This window comes from Lutra lutra, chromosome 12 (assembly GCF_902655055.1).
Source record: "Lutra lutra chromosome 12, mLutLut1.2, whole genome shotgun sequence".
Classification (NCBI taxonomy): domain Eukaryota; kingdom Metazoa; phylum Chordata; class Mammalia; order Carnivora; family Mustelidae; genus Lutra; species Lutra lutra.
The window spans coordinates 24573831-24596551 of NC_062289.1; the positions used below are offsets into that span (position 1 = coordinate 24573831).

General features: G+C 48.2%; 1 protein-coding gene across 1 annotated transcript in view; it reads left to right on the top strand.

Annotated features, from left to right (window-relative positions):
- The first annotated feature begins 8600 nt into the window (after window positions 1-8600).
- Window positions 8601-22721, top strand: part of MYO5B (myosin VB) — a 348888-nt gene continuing 334767 nt past the window's right edge. Inside the window, exon 1 of the mRNA XM_047696392.1 lies at window positions 8601-9056. Within this exon, the coding sequence (XP_047552348.1) occupies window positions 9030-9056 (27 nt within the window). The 5' untranslated portion in view covers window positions 8601-9029. The remainder of the gene's footprint in view (window positions 9057-22721) is intronic.

Here is a 22721-nt window from a genome sequence, read left to right on the forward strand (position 1 = left end):
ATAACAGCTCCACTGAGTCCTTGTGAGTCCTTCCGGGGAAGAACCAAACCTGAAGGTGGTCTTGGGAGAGCCCTCATCCCAGCATAAGTAAGAGATTTAAACATAAAATGATGTGAGTTTTAATACATGTACTTTATGATTTTTCGATCCTTACCCACTCCTTTCATGTTCTGGGGGAAAAAATAACCTTTAAAAAATATATGAGAGGGGGTGCCTGGGTGGCTCAGTGGGTTAAAGCCTCTGCCTTTGGCTCAGGTCATGATCCCAGGGTCCTGGGATGGAGCCCCGCATCCGGCTCTCTGCTCTGCGGGGAGCCTGCTTCCTCCCGTCTCTCTCTCTGCCTGCCTCTCTGCCTACCTGTGATCTCTGTCAAATAAATAAATAAAATCTTTTAAAAAAGATAAAAATAAAAATAAAAAATAAAAAATATATGAGAGGACACCTGGGTGGCTCAGTCAGTTAAGCATCTGCCTATGGCTCCGGTCATGAACCCAGGGTCCTGAGATCGAGTTCTGCATTGGGCTCCCTGCTCAGTGGAGAGCCTGCTTCTCTCCTGCTGGTGCTTTCTCTGTCAAATAAATTTAAAAAAATTATATATTTATATGTATATGTACATACATATATATATGAGAGCATGCATATAGGGGCTGCATTTGTACTGTGGTTTCAAACTCTTCTATGACTCAGCAGTGGTACTTTACATCCATATGGCTAAGATTTGGGGAAGAACATGTGTGGCAGGTGAAAATCAAGACTTTTGTTTCAGGTAGGTTAAGTTGGAGATATCTTGAGACATCCGTGTGGAAAAGTAAAGAAGGCAGCTGCATGTTTGAGCTGAGTCCCCAAAGCATTTGTATTTATTTCTAAACATCTAGTCTCTTTCAGGGTTCTTGAAACATAGTGCGTGTTTATTTATTTATTTTTTAAAAAGTTATTTATCTGTCAGAGAGAGAGAACAAGTGCACACATATAAGCAGAGGGGTGCAGAAGCAGGGGGAGAGGCAGGCAGAGGGAGAAGTAGGCTCCCTGCTGAGCAAAGAGCCTGATGCTGGGACTTGATCCCAGGACCCTGGGACCATGACCTGAGCTGAAGCAGTTGCTTAACCCACTGAGCCGCCCAGGCATCCTGGAATGTAAATTCCTAATAGGAGGTTACCCGGCCAACCCTAGAATTAAAGCTCAAACTAAGTGTACACTGAAGTATTCCAAAGTGTATTATAGATATCATCAATCTCTCGTACCAAATAGAATAGAAACACATCCATGCAGTTCCAGAAGACTTCCTGGAGGAGGTGGGACACAGGGGTAGTTCTAACACAGAGGTTCTTGATCTTGGCTCTGCTCTAGAATTACCTGGGGCGTGTTTAAAGACCACAACCCAGAACAGGTGAATTGGGGCTTCTGAGTGGAGACACAGGGGTCAGGCTTTGTGAAGCAATTCCCAGGTCACTTGTATGTGTCACCAAGACAGAGAATCACGGCCTTAAAGGATGGGTGGGATTTGGAAACAGACAGCATTTTCCAGGCAGTTTGTATTAATTGACTAGATTGTATAATTAACAGAAGCCCTGAAATCCAGCCTCTGGCTCTGAAGGCCCCTTACTTTATCTCAGGATGTGAGAAAAGTCTCATCTGGAATCAGGGAGAAACTTGGGTCCCACAACAAGATGTCTGTTTGATGGTTCAGATTTGATTTCTTAATGGGTGACATGGACAGAAGGGTGTGCTTTTTGAGCAAGGCAAGTGGGGAGAGATTGTGAGTGAATTTCTCTGTCCCTCAGGAAGGGCTTGTGGGCCTTTAGTTCTTCCCAGAAACGTCCAGGCCAAGAGCCGCTGGGCCGCCAACCAGCTCTGTGGCTCTGGGCGGGTCCCACCTCCTCTCTGAGCGTCAGTGCTCCCACTTGTCACATGAGAAGGTTGGACGTTGATCTCCTTGAGGCCCTTCCAGTTATGACTTTCAAAGATCAGGGAATTATGGAATACAGAAAATGAGAGAAAAGGCAAAAATAAAACTGGCTGCTGAGAAAAGTGTCCAGAAGAGGGCGCAAGATCCTGGGGTTAGAATTAGCTGGGGTCCTGGCCATTCTCTGCAGAGGGATCCTGCCTTTGGTTCCCTGAGAGCAGCCTTCGGTGAAGGGCCGTGATCAGAGGTTGGGGGGGGGGGGGGGCGGGGACCTGGATCTGGGGAGTCAGAGTCACTTTTGCAGGATGTGTAGATTGTGGCATGGAGGCTCTTAACTTGGATTTTCTTTGATCCACACCAGTTTATTTTTTAACTCCCTTTACTCCAAGCTCCAGTAGCTATGCGGTCCTTTCTGGGGGTCATTACAGTTATTTATAGAACAGCCCTGGGTCCTGCGAACAGCTTGTGAGCAGAGATTTTGGGGGTTCTGGGGAAGTGTAAACTCCACTTTTTTCTCTGGCTCTTCCCCCAAGAAAAGAATCTAACCCTTTTGCTGCAGTCAGGGTGCCTTGTAGGAAGCAAAACCCTTCATTCCATTTGGGATTAAAGCCAAGCTTTAAATGAAACCCCCACTGAAGAGAACAAAGGATTTATAGTCTTACCGATTGCAAAGGCCTGATACCAAACTTTCCCAGGAGCGAGCTTTGAGATGGGGCTTTTCTTCCCATGAGGTTCTCAATATAGCATTTGCAACAACACATCTAGACTCTCTTTGGCGTCAGGAGCGAGGTGGATGGAGGACAGCCACCTGAGCCTACGCCCTGCCTCCTGGGGCTGGTACAGTCCAGCCTCGCACCCGCACCCGGTCACAGAACCTACAGCAACCTTGACAGTGTTAATCCAGCCTCTGCTTGAATTACTCCCAGGACAGCACACTCATTTCCTCATGAGAGGCCAGTTTCTCTCGTAAGCAGTTTTCCTGATTAGAATGTACTTGATCTTTGTGGTTGTCCTCTAACTTCCTCCCTGCAGTCTGAGTCTGGCCTCCACGAGGCAGGACCAGCCTAATCTGTCTTTCGCATGACAGATTTTCAAGTATTTGAAAACAGTTATGCCGTCCCCATTTCTCCGGTTGGGGTACCCAGCCCCCCACATTACTCAGGGCCCTGAGTCCTTTCTCTCCCCCACCTCCCTCTACCAGCATCTTCAACCACTCCTCACTGCCTGGGATTGCAGGAATCCAGGTTGGGTTCGGTGTCAGGGCCTCCTCCATACAGAGGGTGACAGAATTCACTGCTGAAGACCTCACCGGCTGAGCGCTTAGAATGGGGAAAAGGGCGCCTGGGTGGCTCAGCCGTTAGATGTCTTGGGTCATGATCCTGGGGTCTTGGAATCGAACCCTGCATCAGGCTCCCTGCTCAGTGGGGAATCTGCTTCTCCCTCTCCCACTTCCCCTGCTTGTGCTCCTGCTCTTGCTGTCTCTCTCTGTCAAACAAAGTCTTTAAAAAAAAACAGAACAGGGGAAAAATAAATCTGCATTGCCCTCAGAAAAACTCAGAGATGACCCTGAAGAAACCACAAAGCTAAAAGCATTCCGCAGCACCAAGGCTGTTAATGCCATTTTAAAAAATCAGTATTTATTTATTTAATTTGAGAGAAAGAGAGGGAAAGCATGAGCCGAGGCAGCAGCAGAGGGGGAGGGAGAAGCAGACTCCCCACTGAGCAGGGACCCTGATTGGGGCTCGATTCTAGGACGCTGGGATCATGACCTGAGTGGGTGGAAGGCAGACGCTTAATCGACTGAGCCACCCAGGTGACCCCTATCACCACCATCATCGTCATCATCATCATTATTAATTTAAGTAAGCTCGAAGCCCACGCATGTGGGGCTTGAACTCACCACTCGGAAAGCAGGAGTCATGTGCTCTACAGATTGAGCCCGCCAGGTGCCCCAGTTAATGCCATTTTAAATCCTAAATTTCTAATGAAGTCTTAATTTGGTAGTTTGTGCAAGAGGTTGCCCTTTGCTCTAATGGACTTTCTTGCTTTCAGGCTCTCCAAAGGGATTTTGAAAAACCATGTTATGTCTCCCCACATTTTTAGTTTAATAACAAAAATTTTCATAAGTTTAGATAGTTGCAACAGATGCAATTTTTGGCATGTTGTACATATTGTCAGCTTAAAATAAAGCTCAAACTCTTTTAAATGGATTCAATGGGTTCTCACTGCCATAGCAATTTGATACCCTCTGTTGCTCGTTAAGAGAACACACAAATGAGTTCTTTAAACACTCGTTTTTTTCTTCAGTCTGAAGTTCCATTCCATTTTCTCTACAGAATTTTAGTCCATTTTTATGCTAGAAACTCTTTAAACCACCACCCTATAATACTTACGTATAACAAAAGTATGTATATAGACTAACAAAATTTAAACCATTTCTAGTGGTCTAGTATTAACATTATCCTGAACAAAAGATGGTGTTTTTATGCAACTTCAAAATCTATTCTGATTTTCATTCTAGACATAGATGCTATATATTTGTTTACATACATTAGTAGATGGGAAAGGAAGTTCTAATAGAACAATGTCCCTCCATTCTTTGAATTCCTTCAGAGTTGCCAAAATCCACATAGTGATTCATCAGATTATTTTTAATAATCTGTCAGCTGACAGGGGTGTCTGGGTGGCTCAGTGGGTTATGTGTCTGACTCTGATCTTGGCTCTGGTCATGATCTCAGCGTCCTAGGACCAAGCTCCCTTGAGTTAGTGCTCAGCAGAATCTGCTTCTTTCTCTCTCCCTCTCCCTCTGCTCCTCACTACCCCACACCCCCATCACATGCACAAATCTTTTAAAGACAATAATCTGCTGGCTGACAGCGGGTTTGGGTCCTCCTTCAATTTTGCTGCTAACAGAATTGGAATCTACCTGTCCTGCACAGGGTACATGGCCCCTTCAGGAGAGTCACTCCCATTATCAACACCAAAGTTTCTGTCTTTCTGTTTGGTGTCCTGGAGGCCCTTGCTCTCCAAATAAAGCATCTTTCTTCTGAGCAGTAAGGAGGGAGATCTGATAACGAGTTCCCCCCTTCACTGCCGTCCTGTCTGTTGGCAAATCAGTGTTGAGATTTGTCAGGGCTAATGGAGATTGAGGATCTGGACACTGACTCCCTTAAAACAGATTATGGACTAGAACTCCTTGAAATGTCTTGGCATACAGTGGGGCACACCCCACCCCCGTAAGAAGATGGCTGCCTTGCCGGTAGGAACATTCGGGAAAGCAACCCGCCGCGAAGGGGATGAGAGGAAATTGTGGGGATGAAGTTCTTACCAGTAAGCCAGTCATCACAGTACACTTTCTGTATGTGATTTTATTAGTCATCTTTTGGTACATCACAAAGCACCCCAAAGATCAGGGGTTTCAAACCACACCCATTTATTATCCCAGTTTCTGCAGGTCCCCAGACTTTATTATGTTTCTTTAACTGAGACACAGCATTTCTGAATCCTCTGTTTGAGGGTGTTTCATGTGGCTACAATCAAAATGTCAGCTGGGGCTGTGGTCTTCAAGTCCCGTCTGGAAGCTCAACTAGCAAGGAATCCACTTCCACTCTCACTCATTCACCTATTGGGAGAATTCAGTTTGAACTGACCCTATGCCAGCTGGGGTACTTATTAAACACGCAGATTCGTGGACCACACGTGGACCAACAGATTTAGCACCACCTGGTACCCCATCGGCCTGGTACACATTAATGGTAAAGAACCCCCAGCGTAAAAACAAGTGCTTAGGGGCGCCTGGGTGGCTCAGTGGGTTAAGCTGCTGCCTTCGGCTCAGATCATGATCGCAGGGTCCTGGGATCGAGCCCCACATCGGGCTCTCTGCTCAGCAGGGAGCCTGCTTCCTCCTCTCTCTCTGCCTGCCTCTCTGCCTACTTGTGATTTCTCTCTGTCAAATAAATAAATAAAATCTTTAAAAAAAAAAAAAAACAAGTGCTTAGAGTGAGACAGAGTGTAGTTGAAGGCCTGCTCTAGAATGTTCCCCCCACCGGCCTCACCTTTCTCATCTGTGAAATAGATTCATTATTTAAACTTCCTTTATAGGGCTGTTCTGAGTCTCAAACAAGATCCCAGAAGGAAAGCAGTTGGCAAGTTTCCTGGCACAAAGTGAGTCTTAAAAAATCTGTATTATTATTCAAAGAGGGAAAGACCATATCTGACTGTGAGATTAGAAATTCACAAAGCCCTGGCCAAGAGTAGGATTCTCAGGGAGGTAATTTGGTTCAGTCAGTATGAACTGAGCTTTTAATCTGTGCCAGGTATGATGGAAGCTAGAAGGTTGGAGGCAGGGAGGGGATGGGGAGGAAGGATGGAAACAAATGAGTTTCAGGTTAATGCTAGGTCCTGGTGGGACTGCTAGCATTGTCTACCGGGCAGGTGGAAAGGTGAGTCTATAGTAAGGTTAGAATTAGATTTGAGAGTTAACAATGCAGTGAGAGGCAAAATGGGGACTGTAGATGAGAAGAAGATATTTGGGAAATGGGCCACAGTTTTATTGAAGAACCAGCAAACAGAGTTAGAAAAGGGAATCATGGGGCACCTGGGTGGCTCAGTGGGTTAAAGCCTCTGCTTTCGGCTCAGGTCATGATCTCAGGGTCCTGGGATCAAGCCCCACGTCAGGTTCTCTGCTCAGGGGGGAGCCTGCTTCCTCCCTCTCTCTGCCAGCCTCTCTGCCTACTTGTGATCTTTCACTCTCTATCAAATAAATAAATAAAATCTTAAAAAAGAAAGAAAGAAAATGACACCACGAAGGTATGTTTAGAGAGGCTGGGAAAACAAGAGGAGAAAAATGAGAGGTGCTAAGAAGAAGATGGTTGAACCTGAGTGGGGAGAGTCATTTACTACCCCATGCTTCAGAGGAAGAAAACAATTTCAGTAGGATGCAGGGTGAGCGGTCATTTAGGAAGGGACTAAAGCAGCAATTCTTAACCTTGGCTGTCATTAGAATGACCTGGGAGCTCTTAAAAATCCTTTTACCCAGGCAGCACCCCAGACAAGTTAAATCAGAATTTCTGGGAGTGGACATCGGGCATTTGTTTTATAAAGGTGCAGAAAATGTTGAGAACCCGTAAATTATGGGGGCCTGTGTTTAAGTGGAGCCAGCTGGTACAAGCTACTACCTGAAGTTTAGCAGGTAGGAGAACAGAGGAAGAGTTGCTGGTACAGACGAGACCCCTGATGGATAATGGTGGTGAAGTCAATGTCCAGAGCAGACATGGAGACTAAGCTGTAGCAAGGGGGTTTCTTTACCCAAAAGGGGAGAATCCCTTAGGTGTGAAAACAGGGTGCAGGCTCCACTCCCAGCCTTTCAGATTCAGCAAGTCTGAAGCCTGACAATCTGTAGCTCTAAACTTCCCAGGTGATGCTGATAGCCCTGGGTTGCACTTGGAGAACTACTAGAAAACAGAAAAGGAAACTAGGCAGACAGATTTTTGAGTGAGAAATAAGTGGTGGAGCCATTTCCTTTCTGTTCCAGCCGGTGATGTGAAGAGCTCCATTTCAGATCCAAGGAGAGTCCTCCAAGCTTTGGGCACTGCATTTGTCAACCTCGGAAGTACAATCTTTTAGAATTACGGAAGAGCTTAAAGATTCAGACATTAGGGTCCCACTGTTCACCAATCAGAATTCCTGAGGGTAGGGCTCCTTCCTTGGATCTGGTAAAGCTCCCTGGGCCATTCTCATTGAGGAGGCACAGTTGGGAAAGGTTGCGCAGGTGACTTAAATGGAGGTCCTGGATTCCACGTGGGAAGGTCTTAAATGCAGAGAGTTTAAGAAGCCCCTTCCAGGGCCTGAGGTTCCAGAACTATTTCTGCAGCGGGGATGGACATACACTGCAGCTGAGAGCTACCCTCAGAGGCCATTCCTCATTTCGGGACAAATGCCACCTTCACATAAACGAAGGTCCTTTTCTTCTACAGTATTTGCTCTCCCTCAGCCAACTCCTGCCAACTACCTTCCTTTGGGCTGAAGTTTACTTCTACTACAGGTAGAAGGAGGACAGAAGCTACTGCAGGCAGCCAAATGCCATTAGCGGGGAGAGGGGTGTGGGGACGGGACAAAAATGAGGTAGAAAGTGGCAGAGAAATGGAGAGTGCGCATGTAAGAAAGAAGAACGTGAAAAACTTTCCTCAAAAGCTAACTAGAATCCTCTGATGGGGGTGACGGCGGTTAAGGAGCCTAATTGGAAGCCGTGGGTGAAACAGGCAAAACAAGTAGAGAAGCTACGAACCCGCTTCCTTCGCAAGGACTTTAGGCCAGGGAGCTCAGTTTGACGGAGACCGCCGTTGGTATAGCTAAGTCCCCTTTTATAACCTCCCATGACAACTGAATTTTAATGAGAATGTTGAAGTTCGGGGGAAATGATGGGAGGTTTCAGCCACAGACGTCTATTCCTCTATTTCCTCTCTCCCTCCGCCTCACCATCTGTTACTTCTGTCTTGTTTCCACTCTCCCTGTCCGGCTTCTCCCGCGGGCACCGGGAGCGTGGCGCGGCAGGTGCAGCACCCACGCGCACCTGTGCCGGCGTGCCCTTGGCGGCCAGCAGGGGGCGGCCGGCGCCAGCTCCGCGCCCGGCCCCGCCCCCGGCCCCGTGGACCCCGCTGCAGCGGGGGCGCGGGAGGGCGCGTCCAGCCCGGCCCCCGCAGGGCTCAAAGGCGGCGGCCGCACGGCACCCGCCGCCAGCTCCGCGGCCCTCCCTCTCCGCCTTCGGCCCTCCCCCTCGGGCGCCCGCACCTCCTCCCATACCTGAGCGGGGAGCGGCGCCGCGCCGCCTCCTCCCCCGCCCGCCACTCCTGCCCGGCCGCAGCTGCGCCGCCACCGCGGGAGTAAAGGTCGCGCCGGCCGAGGGCGAGCCGGCCGCGGCGCCTCCAGGAAGCCGGCGGGACAGGTCCAGGGGCGAGCGGCGAGACACCGGGAAACTCTCGGCCGGCCCGGGAAGATGGCGCCAGGAGGGCCGGCGGTGGACTGAGAGCCGGCGGGCGGAGAGGAGTCGGGACCCGCCGCGCGGCGGGGCACAGGCGAGGGCCGCACGCCAGGCGCGGTGCCCCGGCGCGGGCCGGCCCGCGGGGTCATGTCGGTCGGCGAGCTCTACAGCCAGGTGAGTGCGGGCCTCGCGCCGCGGTCCCGGCGGCCCAGGTGAGGGCGAGGGCGGCGCGCTGCCGGCCGCGGCCCTCGGGGGCGCCCTCTTCTGCGGTCCCTGGAGGCGGGCGGGGGCCCGGGAGCGGCCCGGCAGCCTCCCCCCTGCTTGCTCCCCGGCGCCCAGAACTTCGGGAGGCAGAGAAAGTTTGGCTGCTCTGGGAGCGTCCTGCGCTGACCGGCCGCGGCTCCCGGCTGCCCGGTGGCGTCCGCTCGGCAGCTCTGTCTCCGGCCAGGGCTTGTCGCCCCCTCACCGACGCCCTGCTGTCGCTTTCCTCGCCTGGCTCTGCGGAGTTTCCCGGTCCGTTGGGGGGGGGGGTTGCTGCCAGTGCGGGGCCCGGGGCGTGGGGACAGCCCCGCTGCCGCCCCCTCTCCTGCCCGTGTACCCCGCTCCAGCCGCTCTGCAAAGCAGCTCGCAAGGGCGTCCCTCTAAGGCTTCCTTTAGCTCCAGCGCACCAGTGGGGGAAGCCCGCACTTAGGGGATGTTAGTACTCTTGGGATGGAGAGAAGGGGACCCAACCTGCTGTGAGGGGCTGATGGCTAGGGTGGTCAAGGGGAGATAAGCAACGGGGGAAGTGAGATGCTCGAAGGATCTGCAGAGACCCCAGGGAAGCGCGTTCTTAATTTGCAGGGGACGGGGGACTGGAAGCGGCTCTTCCGCGTGGGTACCGAAGGCTTCAGTTACCGATGGGAAGGGGGTCGGAGGAACGCTGACCTGGGGGGTGGAGTTTGGATTTTCGGGATGTCCTCAAGGTCAGCAGGGATGTGCGGGGCTCGGCCCCCACGGTCGGGAACCGGTGCGGCTGGGTGGAGACGCTCTGCTTCCGCGGCAGTTGTTTAAAGTTCGGGACCAGCCGCCGCCGCGCCCCGCTCGGGTTTCAGCTTGGCAGGGGACCGCGACGTGCCGGGGCCTGTAAGCATGTGCCCCTCCCCCCCTTCAGTAAGTTTTAGAGGCACGCCCCGTTTTTTCCGGGGCTGTGACCCGTTTGACAGTGGCTCGTGCGTCCGTGTGCGTGCACGGGTGGGTGTGTGCGCGCGGGGCGCGGGGGAGGGTGCGCGCGCGTGGGCGTGCGATTTGCGGGAGACCCGCCCCCGCCAACAGGTTTAGGCCGCGAGGAAGAGCTACTTCCGTGTCCTCACCTGGCTCTTGCTCTCCGCTGCTCCGCGGGTGGATGAGCTCTGCGTCGGGGTGGGCTGGCTGCATCGTTAGACGGATTTTCTAATTTCTCCTGGGAAGAGAGAGAGCCGAGCTGGGAGGACACTCAAGAGATGGCTGTAGAGGGTGGGGTCACCGCAGCCTCGGACATCTCCACCCCGGCTCTGGCCCGGGTTGCACATGGGTGACCGCTTCTGGAAAGGGGGAGGAAAGGGGGGAAGGCTGGGGGAGAGCGGTTCGGTGAAAATCTCTGGCGTGTCTGGCTTTGAAAAGTGCCCCCACCCGCTTTACCCCTGTGCGACTTGGGAGGAGCCCTCAAAGCCCTGGCTTTCAGTTTTTCTGAGAAGCGGGTTGTCAGGCACTTGGACTAGAGCTGGATCCCGGTAGTGGGGACGCCTGAACTGGAATGTAAAGACTTGAAGCTCTGTTAACACTCAGAAGTGCACGGAGACACTACTCGACTGCTAAATAAAACGAATGCCTCAATGGCCCATGCCTGCCGTGTATCACAAAGTCCTTCATCAGATCACTGTGGTTATTATGTGAAGCTAATGGATAACTGAATAAACCTGTAATTTTTAAAAATATTTGACAGAGATCACAAGTAGGCAGAGAGAGAGGGGGGAAGCAGGCTCCCTGCTGAGCCGAGAGCCCCATGCGGGGCTTGATCCTAGGACCCTGAGATCATGACCTGAGCCAAAGGCAGAGGCTTAACCCACTGAGCCACCCAGGCGCCCCCCCCCCTTAAAAATATTTTATTTGACAGAGAGCACAAGTGGGCAGAGAGAGAGGGGAAACCTGTAATTTTGAAGCCCTGATTTTAAAACAAGATTGGATTGCTTTTCATAGACCACACTTCCAGGGGAAAACACTTGATTTTTCTCCTTAGAAACGAGTATATTATGTGTTATAAGTGAGTGAATTGCATGTTAACTATTAGAAATGGACCCTAGCGGCGATCCGAGCCACAGAGAGTAATTTTCTGGGTTTGTGGTAAGGACAAAACTATCCTAAAAAAAGGGTCTTGAGCGAACACACAAGTCACTTAAATTGGCTTCATGGATGTTGAGGGTTTGACACAACTTGGGGTATCAGAATGCCTTTGCAGGGCTGAGGGACTTGACCTGATCGTGTTAGGGGGTTTCTAGTTCTTAATCACTTTTAGGTAGATGAATCTGAAATTTGAGACTTTCTGTGGCTCACCCAGTAGCTTCCAGATTGAATTTTGAGCAGTTGTTGTTAGACTTAAGCTTTACTATGAGAAGCTGGTGCATTGTTTCCTAACCTTTATTACCCTACTTGCTAGGCTGGATTCTCAGTATGCGTATGAATCACAAATTATATAGAGAAACCGTGCCTGCTACTCAGATTCATTTTCTTAGGGAGGTGATTTGTTCATTTTAGTGTGTTAAAACAGTTCATGTTCTCCCTTTTAACTCGCTAGGCTAGTTTAACGTGATGAATGCAGGATACAGGCATGTACTGTAATGTATTATGCATGATGGAAATAATTATCCATTATGTCAACAGCATTTATAAGTGGGTTGGAAATATTAAAGCCCTTTAGGACTATACCTGTTGCTTTAGTGACCTAGTTGGAAGATATTGGAAGGAGAACTCTAAGTGCATAAATTAATCTGAAAGTACAGTTTCAGGTAAGAACTTCTATATTATTCTATTCCTACTTATTCTAGAATTTTTTTTTTCCTCCTCTGCCACATTACTGTTTTCTAGCTAGCTGCATTCTCCAACTGGATGCTCTCCTACTATGTGAATTTTTTTTTTTTTTTTTTGAGTTTTTAGTCCTTGATCACTTCCCAGCTTCCCATCAACAAGGTAATGTCTGTTTTCGGAAGACCCAGCACCTCATCTTTGAGAAATTGCTCTCTAGTGAGACTTTTCTTGGAAGGAACAGAATTAGAGTCCAGGCCAGGCACTTTAAGGGTGATGTCAAGGTGCCCCAGCCTCCTGTACTCTTCACAGGCACCTGGAGCTGACAATGAGTGGTTGTGTCCCAAAGCGCATGTATGTGGCGATTAGTCCTGCTTTTCCTGTGGGTTGGAGATATGGGCTAACTTGATTTGCACAGGTCCCAGGAAGAGACCTGAGCATGCGTAAGCATCAGAAATACAATTTGTGATAACTGCAGAAAATAGTGTGACTTTAAGTTATTCATCAGAATAACCCTTCTTACACTGCTCTTTCAGAGGAGTCTTTCAGGAGGCTGTTTGGATTTTAGCCAGCAGAGTGACAGAAGTCGCAGACTGAAACAAGTACCTTCAAACAATTTTCTGGTTGATTTTTTTTTTTTTTTTTTCCGTAATTGGCAAATGGTGTCCTTGCTGGGAATGTTTGCTGCTGATTTACTGTGTATGTTAATGGGGGCTTCGTCCTCTGCTTTCCTTATGCATCAGGTATCTCATGGGTGTCCGTCTGGAAAGCAGCAGGAGCCGCCTGCCTCCTGTCCCCGCCTGCCTCCTGTCCCCACCTGCCACCCTTGGAGGCATTAAGGATTCACTCCTACTTTTGACTCCCAAGGGATATTTCAAAAAACGTGCCGGTAGAGACGTAAGTGGTAGCAGATGCTGGCAGTGCTCCTGTGGGCCCTTGACTCTTCTCTGGTGCTTGTTCACTCACGATGGCACCTGTTTCTGTCCAGGGTTCTTGAGCCTGAGCACGCAATCCCTGCCCCCGGACAGTCCTTTAACTAAAGGGAGTATAACTCCTTTAATTATAAAGTACCTTCCACACTCCCCAGCCTTGGGAACGGGACTGCCCTAGGGTGAGGCCCCTGCTCTTTCCAGAGCTGTGCAAGTTGAGCCCAAGTTTCACTTCTTGGATTTTGCTGAATATCACACCCCTGCTTGCCTTCTTCCCCCACTCCCCCGGTCTTGGGAGCACCACCTAGCATGTCACTTAAACAGGAATCTTCATCTTAGAATCTGATTCTGGGAACCATGGTGGCTTGGCTGAGAGGATGTTGAGAAACTCAAGGGCTCTGGCTTCCTTACGGTCCTTTGAAGCTGGGTTAGCCACACAGAGGCCATTAGTGTGCCCCCACCCCTTCCTTCTTATTCTCTGCCTTGCGTCTTGCTACTTTTCCCATCCCTAGTTCCCACTTCTTCTTGTCTGCCTCCCTTCTTCAGATGGGCCTGCAAAGCTAGTGGGCTCTTCTTGGCTCTGCTGGGGACTTCAGAATTCCAAAGTTTGCATGCAAATTGTCCCCGGTTCCGGGCATGTTCTCTGCCTATTACAGGTATGCACTGAGTGAGCGTGCCCTGCCCCAACCCCCTTGTCAGTAGTTCTTTTCCCATCCTTCCACCCCCTTCCCCCAGGCTGAGCACACCTAGAGAATGGACAACAGAGCAGACCTTTTTTGGAGCCTCGGTGTGTTTAGCACTGTGCCTTGTACTGAAGAGATGCTTACGAGCTTGTCCCCGCATTCCTCCCCCCCCCACCCAAAATCCCCCTCCCCCAAGTTCTCCTGGAACTTCCTTGTAGCTCTTTGCTGACACCATGTCTCCCCACTCCGGCCTCTTGGGAAAGCTTGCATTCTGGCTGCTAGTTTCTTCCAGTTTCCTTTTGGTTAATGTGCTCTGAATAGTTCAGTTGACTGCAAGGTACCCACCCCCGTGAGAGGCTTCTTGACCACTCCAGGTCTGATCAGAGTCTCTCCATATACCATTGTACGTACTTTGTTGATGAGAGATGGCATCCACTTGCTGGTTGGAGGGCCGAGGCACCTCTAAGTAAAAAATACATTTTCTATGATCTGGCAAGAGATTTTTGTTATTCCTAAATCTTTTGTGTCGTAATGGTCAGCTATAAGGTATACTGCTAAAAACTTAAGTCTGAATACAGCCTTCCCTGAGTGATAGTGTATTTCACTATACATAGTTCCAAGGTAAACTCGTATTAGTTGAAAGAGTTGGCCATCATACATTTCAGTAGGCTCCCAGAAACTGCATTAAAAAGCAGTTCCTTTAAGAGTGGAATGTCTGTTCGGATGGGCTTGTCTGCACAAACATTGCATTGTCATTGGGCAGTAGAACCTGAAGTGCATGGAGTTAACAATATAGCCGTACCCGTGTGTCCTTAACAATACAACATTACCCTTGTGTCACAGGAACTGCCCAGATACTCCATTGCGGGTGTTTTGTGGAAGCAGGAGTTGGGTGTGCTGCGGTGGGGGGCGGGGGAACAAGGGGTGGGGAAGGACTTCCTTTAGCAGTGGTGGGCTGTGACTGGGCCTTGAGTGAGTAGGATTTAAATGGACATGGAGGGTGCAAGCGGGAGGGCATTATCAGGCGATGGGAGAGGGCTGGGAAGCATGGAGTGGGGGAGGGATGAGCAAGACTGAATTGGGGATGGCAGCCATAGTAATAGCTTAGCTCTTGGATCATGAAATTTTAGACTTCTGGAACAATCGCAAAAAAACAACAAAAAGAACACGGAGTTGTGTTTTATTCCAAATACTCCCAATGTTAATGCCATCTGTAAGCACGGCCCAGTTGTTGAAACAGGGAAATTAAACTTCATGCGGAACTAACTGGTCTGTGAACCTTACTGAAGCTAATCAGTGTTTCCGCTAATGACCTTTCTCTGGGCCAGGGTCCCTTCTAGGATTCCACATTGTTTAGCATCTTTGTGCCTTTGATCTCCAGTTAGGGGCTGTTTCTCCGTTTCTTCTCTTTTACAACATTGGCAATCTGAGTATGGGTCCATTATCTTGTAGAAACGTCTTGAGTTTGGATAACCCTGGTGTATTCTGCTTACATGCCATCTATGAATTTTGGCGAAGAAAACCTCAGGAGAAATCAATTGCTCTTAGGGCACCAAATCAAGACATCTGTGCTATTATCGTGTCCCATTTCTTTTTTTTTTTAAAGATTTTATTTCTTTGACAGACAGAAATTATAAGCAGGCAGAGAAACAGGCAGAGAGAGAGGAAGGGAAGCAGGCTCCCTGCTGAGCAGAGAGCCCAATGTAGGGCTCGATCCCAGGACCCTGGGATCACGACCCGAGCCAAAGGCAGAGGCTTTAACCCACTGAGCCACCCAGGCGCCCCTCGTGTCCCATTTCTGATGGTATCCCTTAGATCCTTTGGTGAAAGTGATGTCGGTTTCCTTTTATTGAGGGGTATTTACATACTAAGATGGGGTGTTCAGTATCTTTTTTAAAGATTTATTCATGAGAGACAGATGCAAAGGGAGATGTGGGACTCCATCCCAGGGTCCTGGGATCCTGACATAACCCAAAGACAGATGCTTGACTGAGCCACCCAGGAGCCCATTTACACTGTTTTTTTGTTGTTGTTTTGTTTTTTAGCCACTTAGGGATTATTGAGCCTAAAATTCAACAAGGGCAGGAGTCCTCAAATACGACCTTGAAGTTTCCAGCTTGAGGGTGGACAGAAAAGTTGGAATGGGGCAAGGAATACTCCATACTTTTTTAACCTGTTCAGTTTGGGGTGATACTTTCCACTTATATAAACTGATATTTGAGGATATATAAGCTTAAAGGAGAAATGTTAGGATCTGGGGGTTCTTGCAAATAAAAATTATGGGTAGGATTTTCTCTAAAGAATGCCAGTCTTAGAACATGATTTTTTTTTTTTTAAAGATTTCATCCATTGATTTGACAGAGAGAGATCACAAGTAGACAGAGAGGCAGGCAGAGAGAGAGAGAGGGAAGCAGGCTCCCTGCCGAGCAGAGAGCCCGATGCGGGACTCGATCCCAAGACCCTGAGATCATGATCTGAGCCGAAGGCAGTGGCTTAACCCACTGAGCCACCCAGGCGCCCAGAACATGATTTTAATAAAGATCAGATCATGACCTTGGTGTGGGCAGTCCTGGCCTCTGGTTATGATCTTGGTAAGGACTGTCCTGGGTATGTGGTTAAATGCTCCGCTCTGGCGCTTTGGAATAAGTGGATTGATTTTTTAAAAAATTTTTAATTTTTTTCATCTGAAACTGGGATGGTACCTGTGTCTTAAGAGTCCTGGAGGATCACATGCTTTAACCTGTGAAGTGACCGCCTCATGCAGTGTCTCGTGCACCGCACGGGCTTAACTGGTGATCAGCTTTTCTCCCCCTGGAGTCATCATACTGTGTGGTGGGTGGCCTTGGAGGTTCCACTCTCCCACTGCCCCCCTGGGGAATGGGCAAGAGCAGTTTCAAGGAAGTTTTCAATTAAAGCTGTGCTTTCTGGCCTTTCATTGGGGTTCTTAGGGGAAATCTAAACACTTTTCACAATGCCTTTTTTTTGTTGTTGTTAATACAAACGATTATTGAAACAATTCCTACAATATGAGAAGGGCAAAGGCTCTGTTAATCTCGTTCCCAGAAACCGCTGCTGTTAATCACTTACGTATCATTTCCAGACCTGTGTTGTTCAATAGGGTGTTCCTGAGCACTTAGTGCGGCCAGCCCAAGTGGAGAGGAGTTGGAGGTGTTAAAGACAAAACCAAACAAAAACAAGGACAAAAAAAACCCCTAAAAACCCAACTCCGATTTTAAAGATTTTGTACAAAAGATGAATGTAAAATATCTCCTGCTATTGTTGATTAAATGTCGAAATACTTTGGATATATTGGGCTAAAGTGTTTGATTCACCTATTTTTAACATGGCTACTAAAAAAACTTAAGACTACATACGTAGTTTCTGTTAGGCAGCACTGTTTTATTGATATACGGTTCAATATACACTTCCTAAAGGTTTTATGTATTCGAGAGGGAGACCAAGCACACAAGGAGGGGGAGGGAGAAGCAGGCTCCCCCACTGAGCAAGGAGCCCGATGTAGGGCTTGATCCTAGGACCTGGAGATCATGACCTGAGCTGAAGGCAGATACCTAACCATCTGAACCACCTGGGTGCCCCAGTATAATATACTTAAAAATGGGATCATGCCATAGATACTATTCCAGATCTTAAGCTACTATGCCCCCCTAACTCTGTAGCATATAAAGGTAATTTTACCATTTAATGGCTGTATAAAATGGCATATTATGGATTTACCATGTTAACTGTTCCAATTTTGATGAACATTGAATTGTTATAATTGTGTGTGTGTGTGTGTGTGTGTGTAAAATGTTGCAGAACATTCTTGGAACCTCTTTCCAATTATTCACTTAGGATATGTTCCTAAGAGTAGGATTATTGGCATGCATGTTTAGCTGTCCTCAATACAACTGGTAGCCTCCAAAAAACTTTCTTTACCTCTCCCCGGCACTGGCCGTTTTTGCTCTTCTTACACTACCAGGTTCATTTTTGACTTAAAAGTTGGTTTCCCTTGCAGGATGGAGCATCTCTTCATATGTTTAATGTGTTCATTTGTAGGTTTCCTTCTATTACCTGTATCAAGGCAGACACTTAATGGACTGAGCCACCCAGGTACCCAATAGCTAACTCTTTTAATGGAAGCACAATTAACAAGATAGAGGGTGTGGAGGACAGGAACCCTTCTGCACTATTGGTGCAGCCAGTATGGAAAACCTACAGAAGTCCCTCAAAAAATACCATATGATCCAATAATCCCAATACTGCGTATTTACCCAAAGAAAACGAAAACCCTGATTCAGGGAGCGAAGATAGCTATCATTCATGGAGTCCTTTTTTGAGCCTGGTTATTTCTAAGTGCTGTGTATTAATTCACTTAATAGTAACTCCTTCCTGTTACAACTGGAGGAGCTCGGCTTATGGACTGGCCAGAAGCTGTACTTCTCTTACCAAGGAAGTAGAACCCCCAGGTGTCTGGCCAGGGGCTGTCTTCTGCCTTCCATGAGGATTTGTTCCGTTGATGGTAGAACATCTGTACAGAAGATGGTCAGACCCTAGAGTTCCTTTGTTTAGGAACTTAGTGCTTTTCGTCCTTCTGCCGCCACAACCTTCAAACCCATGGGCATCCTGGTGCCTCGTCACACTGTCCCAAATGCAGGCAAAATGGTCTTTGGCTTTCCTTAGCTCTCCATGGCACCCAAAACGGTTCACCTCTTGAAGATCTAAACAGAGAAGATGTAAGACCCTCAAGCAGTGTAAACCTGGGGGACTGGAAATGTAACCATTTTGACTCCTTTCCAGACACTTCACCTGGCTCTGTCCCCCACTCCCCCACCAGTACAGCAAGAACCTCCTTTTTCTTGCCACACTTGGTATCTAGTGAGCCTCTTGTTCTAAGAACGAGCGGAGAGCAGGCACGGTCCTCTGGGAAGCCTTTTAATCCATCTGCTCATTTAGTCTGGGGCCTCTTAGAAAAGGTTTCGCTTCGGCATCTGAGGAGGGCGCCTTCCAGAGGGATAACCAGGACTGTAACCGTAGGGGCTTCTCTGAGGCTTTGTCCAAGCAGTTTAGCAGCCTCCTGCAAGCAGGGGCGTAGTAGGCGGGACAGGAGGGAGGCCCTCAAGTTGTCTGGATCCTGGAGTGGGTGAGTGCTGGTGCTGTCTTGCTGATTTGCTGTGGGAATGATGAAGACTCTAGATCTGAGGTCCAAGTTAATAGCTCATAATGCTCCTCTTAACATTTATTCACTGGCTCATAAGTTCCTGCCCTCGTTTGAGTGACTGATACCGACGTGGACCCTGGAGGCTTTTCCCTCCTTGGCTGAAGTTTGGGGAAGGAATGAAGAGGCTCATCAGGGAAAGTTAATGATTTTTCCCAGGGAGCTTTTGCCAAAATGTGTGGTGATGTGAAATCCTAAGTGAGCAAAAACATCAGATGCTTTCTGCATGGAATTCAAACACTTCCCTTACAGTGTTCTCTGCACCAAATTCCAGCCCCCGGCTTAGAGACCAGCCTCTATAGGTAAACCTCCTGGGCAGAATTCCAGTTCCTTTGTATTCTGACCTCGGAACTGGTCATCTTTGGGGAAGATGACAAGGTAAAGATCCTTGAACTGGTAAAATGTACTATATTCGGCTACTTATTTGTGTGCCTTGGTCATTCACTGGGGACTCTAGTTATCTCTTGATAACTGGCTACTGGACCCTAGTACAGTCTTGCCGATGACAGGATGCATGCTTATATTATTATCTCCAGTTTAGGTACCACTAGTCGTGTTGAGTGCTTTAGAGAATGCAGACAGAATGCTACCACCAGCTAGGAGTTTCTGATTAGCAAAATGGACCATGTTGTTGGAGGATATATGTATATAATGAAACCGAGTCGGGGGAAAACCAGAATGGTGGTGACCTGGGGGGACGGTGGGGCTGTCAGCAGACTGCTAGATCGCATGGTGAGTTCACAGGTTTTTGTTACTCTGCTTCACCAGTGACCTATCCGACTGTTTCTGTTGAAAATGGGATGTTTTCAAAGCCAGATTTTATGAACCTCTGATACAGCCTGGATGTCTTACGCATGTGTAGTTGAAGGTTGAGTGTGCAGATCCACGGTTCCTCTCATTCAAGGTATAGGTTGGATCTTCTCCCATCCCTTTGTTCCCAAGTTACAGTTCTTGTATACTGTGGAAACTCCGTGAATGCTGTTGGATCAGTTTAAAGCCTCCCATACTGCCCTGTTTCCAGGTCATGGCACTTTGAGGAAAGGAGCCAGTTTTACTGTAACATTTTCTCCTGTCATTTCAGCTTTTGGCTTTGGGTACCCGGTGGAAGGCCCATCTGTTTCCTCTGGCACTTGCCTCAACCTATGAATGTGGAGCCCCTGTCAGGAGATAATTAAACATTGTTTTTCTTTCTTATTACTGTGCCTGAAGGCCCAGCACAAGGTGTGAATGTGGAGTAACAGCAAAGTAACGTTTGTGGACCTGGAAAGCTCCTATAACTGCCTTGGTTTTGAGTAGCCTAACCTATTATGATATCCTATATCATAACCTATAATATTCTAACAATTATGATCACAGATTTTTTTTTTTTGCCTTTCCTAAGGTTGTCACTTACATTAAAAGCCTAATCCCCTGTTTATTCCCAATTCAACTTGATTAACAGTCTAAGGCAGATGCCCGTGAGTCATTATGGGGATTGGGGACAAATCCTGATCTCCATCCTTCCTGTGAGCTCAGACAAAGCTAGTGGCTTGCAGGAGAGACTTGCTGAGTCAGGAAAGAAAAATCCAACTGAGTCGGTTTCTGGAGTCTTCCCTCACACAGGTGGTCCTCCGTCTTCATCTGAAGATTGATCCCTTTGGATTGATCACTAAGCCAGCGAGTGTTCAGGGTACCTTCTACCTGCTGGGATATAGTCACAGCCCATCCCTGCAAAAGTGTCTTTTGACCTTGGGTTCTCCCAGTCTAGTGGCTCATTTCTTGTATGAATAGGCTTGAAGGTATTAGTATGTTAAAAGGAGATAAATTGCTTTGTCTCATCAGATTTAATCATTTTCAGTTTGCCTATACTCGCTAATGAGGGCTAATGTTTGTTTATAAAATGAGGAAAATGAATGTTTCATCAGCCAGGAACGAGTTTCTTTGCTGTCGAGCTGCTTGTTCCTTTGTTGTTTTGTGTGTGTATCTATTTCTGTGACTGTGTCACATACAAACTGCACATCAGAGTGAGGAGAACGCCTTTATGATGTGATAGGACCTGGCTGCAGGTCACAGTTGATCTAGGCAAACGAGTGCTTTCTGCTGCTGGGTGTGGTCTCTCTGCTGGGGCACCAGGAAGCTGGAGCTCCTCAACACCTCTCCTGAAACTGACTTCAGATCCGATGTGTTCGTTTCCCCTTGTATGGTGGCAATCTCCCGATGCCTGGGAGGTAGGCCTTTCTGGATATATGCAGGAGTTCCTCAAAGAACTAGTTTGGTTGACTAAGGTAGGTGTTTGCTGAGCTGCATTTCTATTACAGACTAAGTGACTTGAAGGTACTGATGTCTGTTTTATGTGGCTGCCTCCTTGCTGTCGTCCTCCGGGGTTAGCGTTGGACTTGGACTGATCTCGGTGGGTCGGCAGAGAGCTTCCATGGCTGTCAATGAAAGACTCATTTGAATGGAGCCATTCCATTCTGCATCTGGTCTGTTTGGTTAAAACTTTAAAGGCTCGGGGGTGCCTGGGTGGCTCAGTGGGTTAAAGCCTCTGCTTTCAGCTCAGGTCATGATCTCAGGGTCCTGGGATCGAGCTCTGCATTGGGCTCTCTGATCAGCAGGGAGCCTGCTTCCCCCTCTCTCTGCCTGCCTCTCTGCCTACTTGTGATCTCTGTCTCTCAAATAAAATCTTAAGAAAAAATTTAAAGGCTCAGGGTGCCTAGGTGGCTCAGTCAGTTGAGCATCTGACTCTTGGTCTTGGCTATGGCCTTGATCTGATTGTGAGTTCAAGTCCTGTGTTGGACTCTGTGCTGGGTGTGGAGCCCTACTTAACAACAACAAACCCTTAAGTCTCATTGGATTTTGTAGTTATACTGATTTATAGTCCCTCTTAAATATATGTATATTAATATGACCCATACATGGGCATAATTGCCTCAATGTTAGGACAAGTGTATTAGCATTATCTATTGATTGAAAAATGTAAAGCCCATTCCACCTAATTTCCCAAAATGCTCTTTGTAGAGTCTTTCCCCCTGCTTAGCATCAGACAGGATGTTGGACACTTGGTATTAGAAAGGGGGGGGTTAGCATTATTCATAATGGTCAAAAGATAAGAGCAAGCCAGTGTCCATCCTGGATGAATGGATGAGGGACTGTGGTATATCCAGACAATAAAGTCGTTTTCAGCCTTAAGGAAGTTCTGATACATGCTGTATCACAGATGAACCTCAAGGGCATGACCAATGGACTTTAGGAGTCCACTTATGTGAGCGGTACCTGGATGAAGCGAATTCAGAGACCACGGAGGATGGCGGTTGCAGGAGGGAGGGGAGAGTCCAGGTCGGTGTTTTTTTTTTTTTTTTTTTAAGATTTTATTTATTTGACAGAGATCACAAGTAGGCAGAGAGGCAGGCAGAGAGAGAGGGGGGAAAGCAGGCTCCCTGCCAAGCAGAGAGCCTGATGTGGGGCTCAGTCCCAGGACCCTGAGATCATGACCTGAGCTGAAGGCAGAGGCTTAACCCACTGAGCCACTCAGGCGCCCCAGGTCGGTGGTTTTATTGGTACAGAGGTCGAGTTTTATAAGATGGGAAGTTCTGGAGCTGCACGGTGGTTATGGCTGTATGGCAGTGTGAATGCACTTAACGTTACCCAACTGTACACTTAAAGGGTGAAGGTGGTAAATTTCCTAGGTATTATACCACAGTCAGATTGGGAGCAGTAAAAGGGAACATAGAGGTTGGACTGGCTAGACCCGGGTTTGAGCCCTGGTTCCCTAGTTTGCCAGCTGTGTAATCTCTGGTGACTGGTCAACCTCTAGGCTTGTCACCTGTGACATGGGTAAGAGGCTAGAACAACCCTCAGAGACTTGGTACTGAGACACAGTGAGAACACATGAACGGTAATAGGAGTTGCTAGGAGAAGGTCTTGTCTTCTGGAAAGCTACAGTTCAGGGCAATGTAGGGGTGGGTGTGGGAGGGCTTACAGGATACTTGCGGTG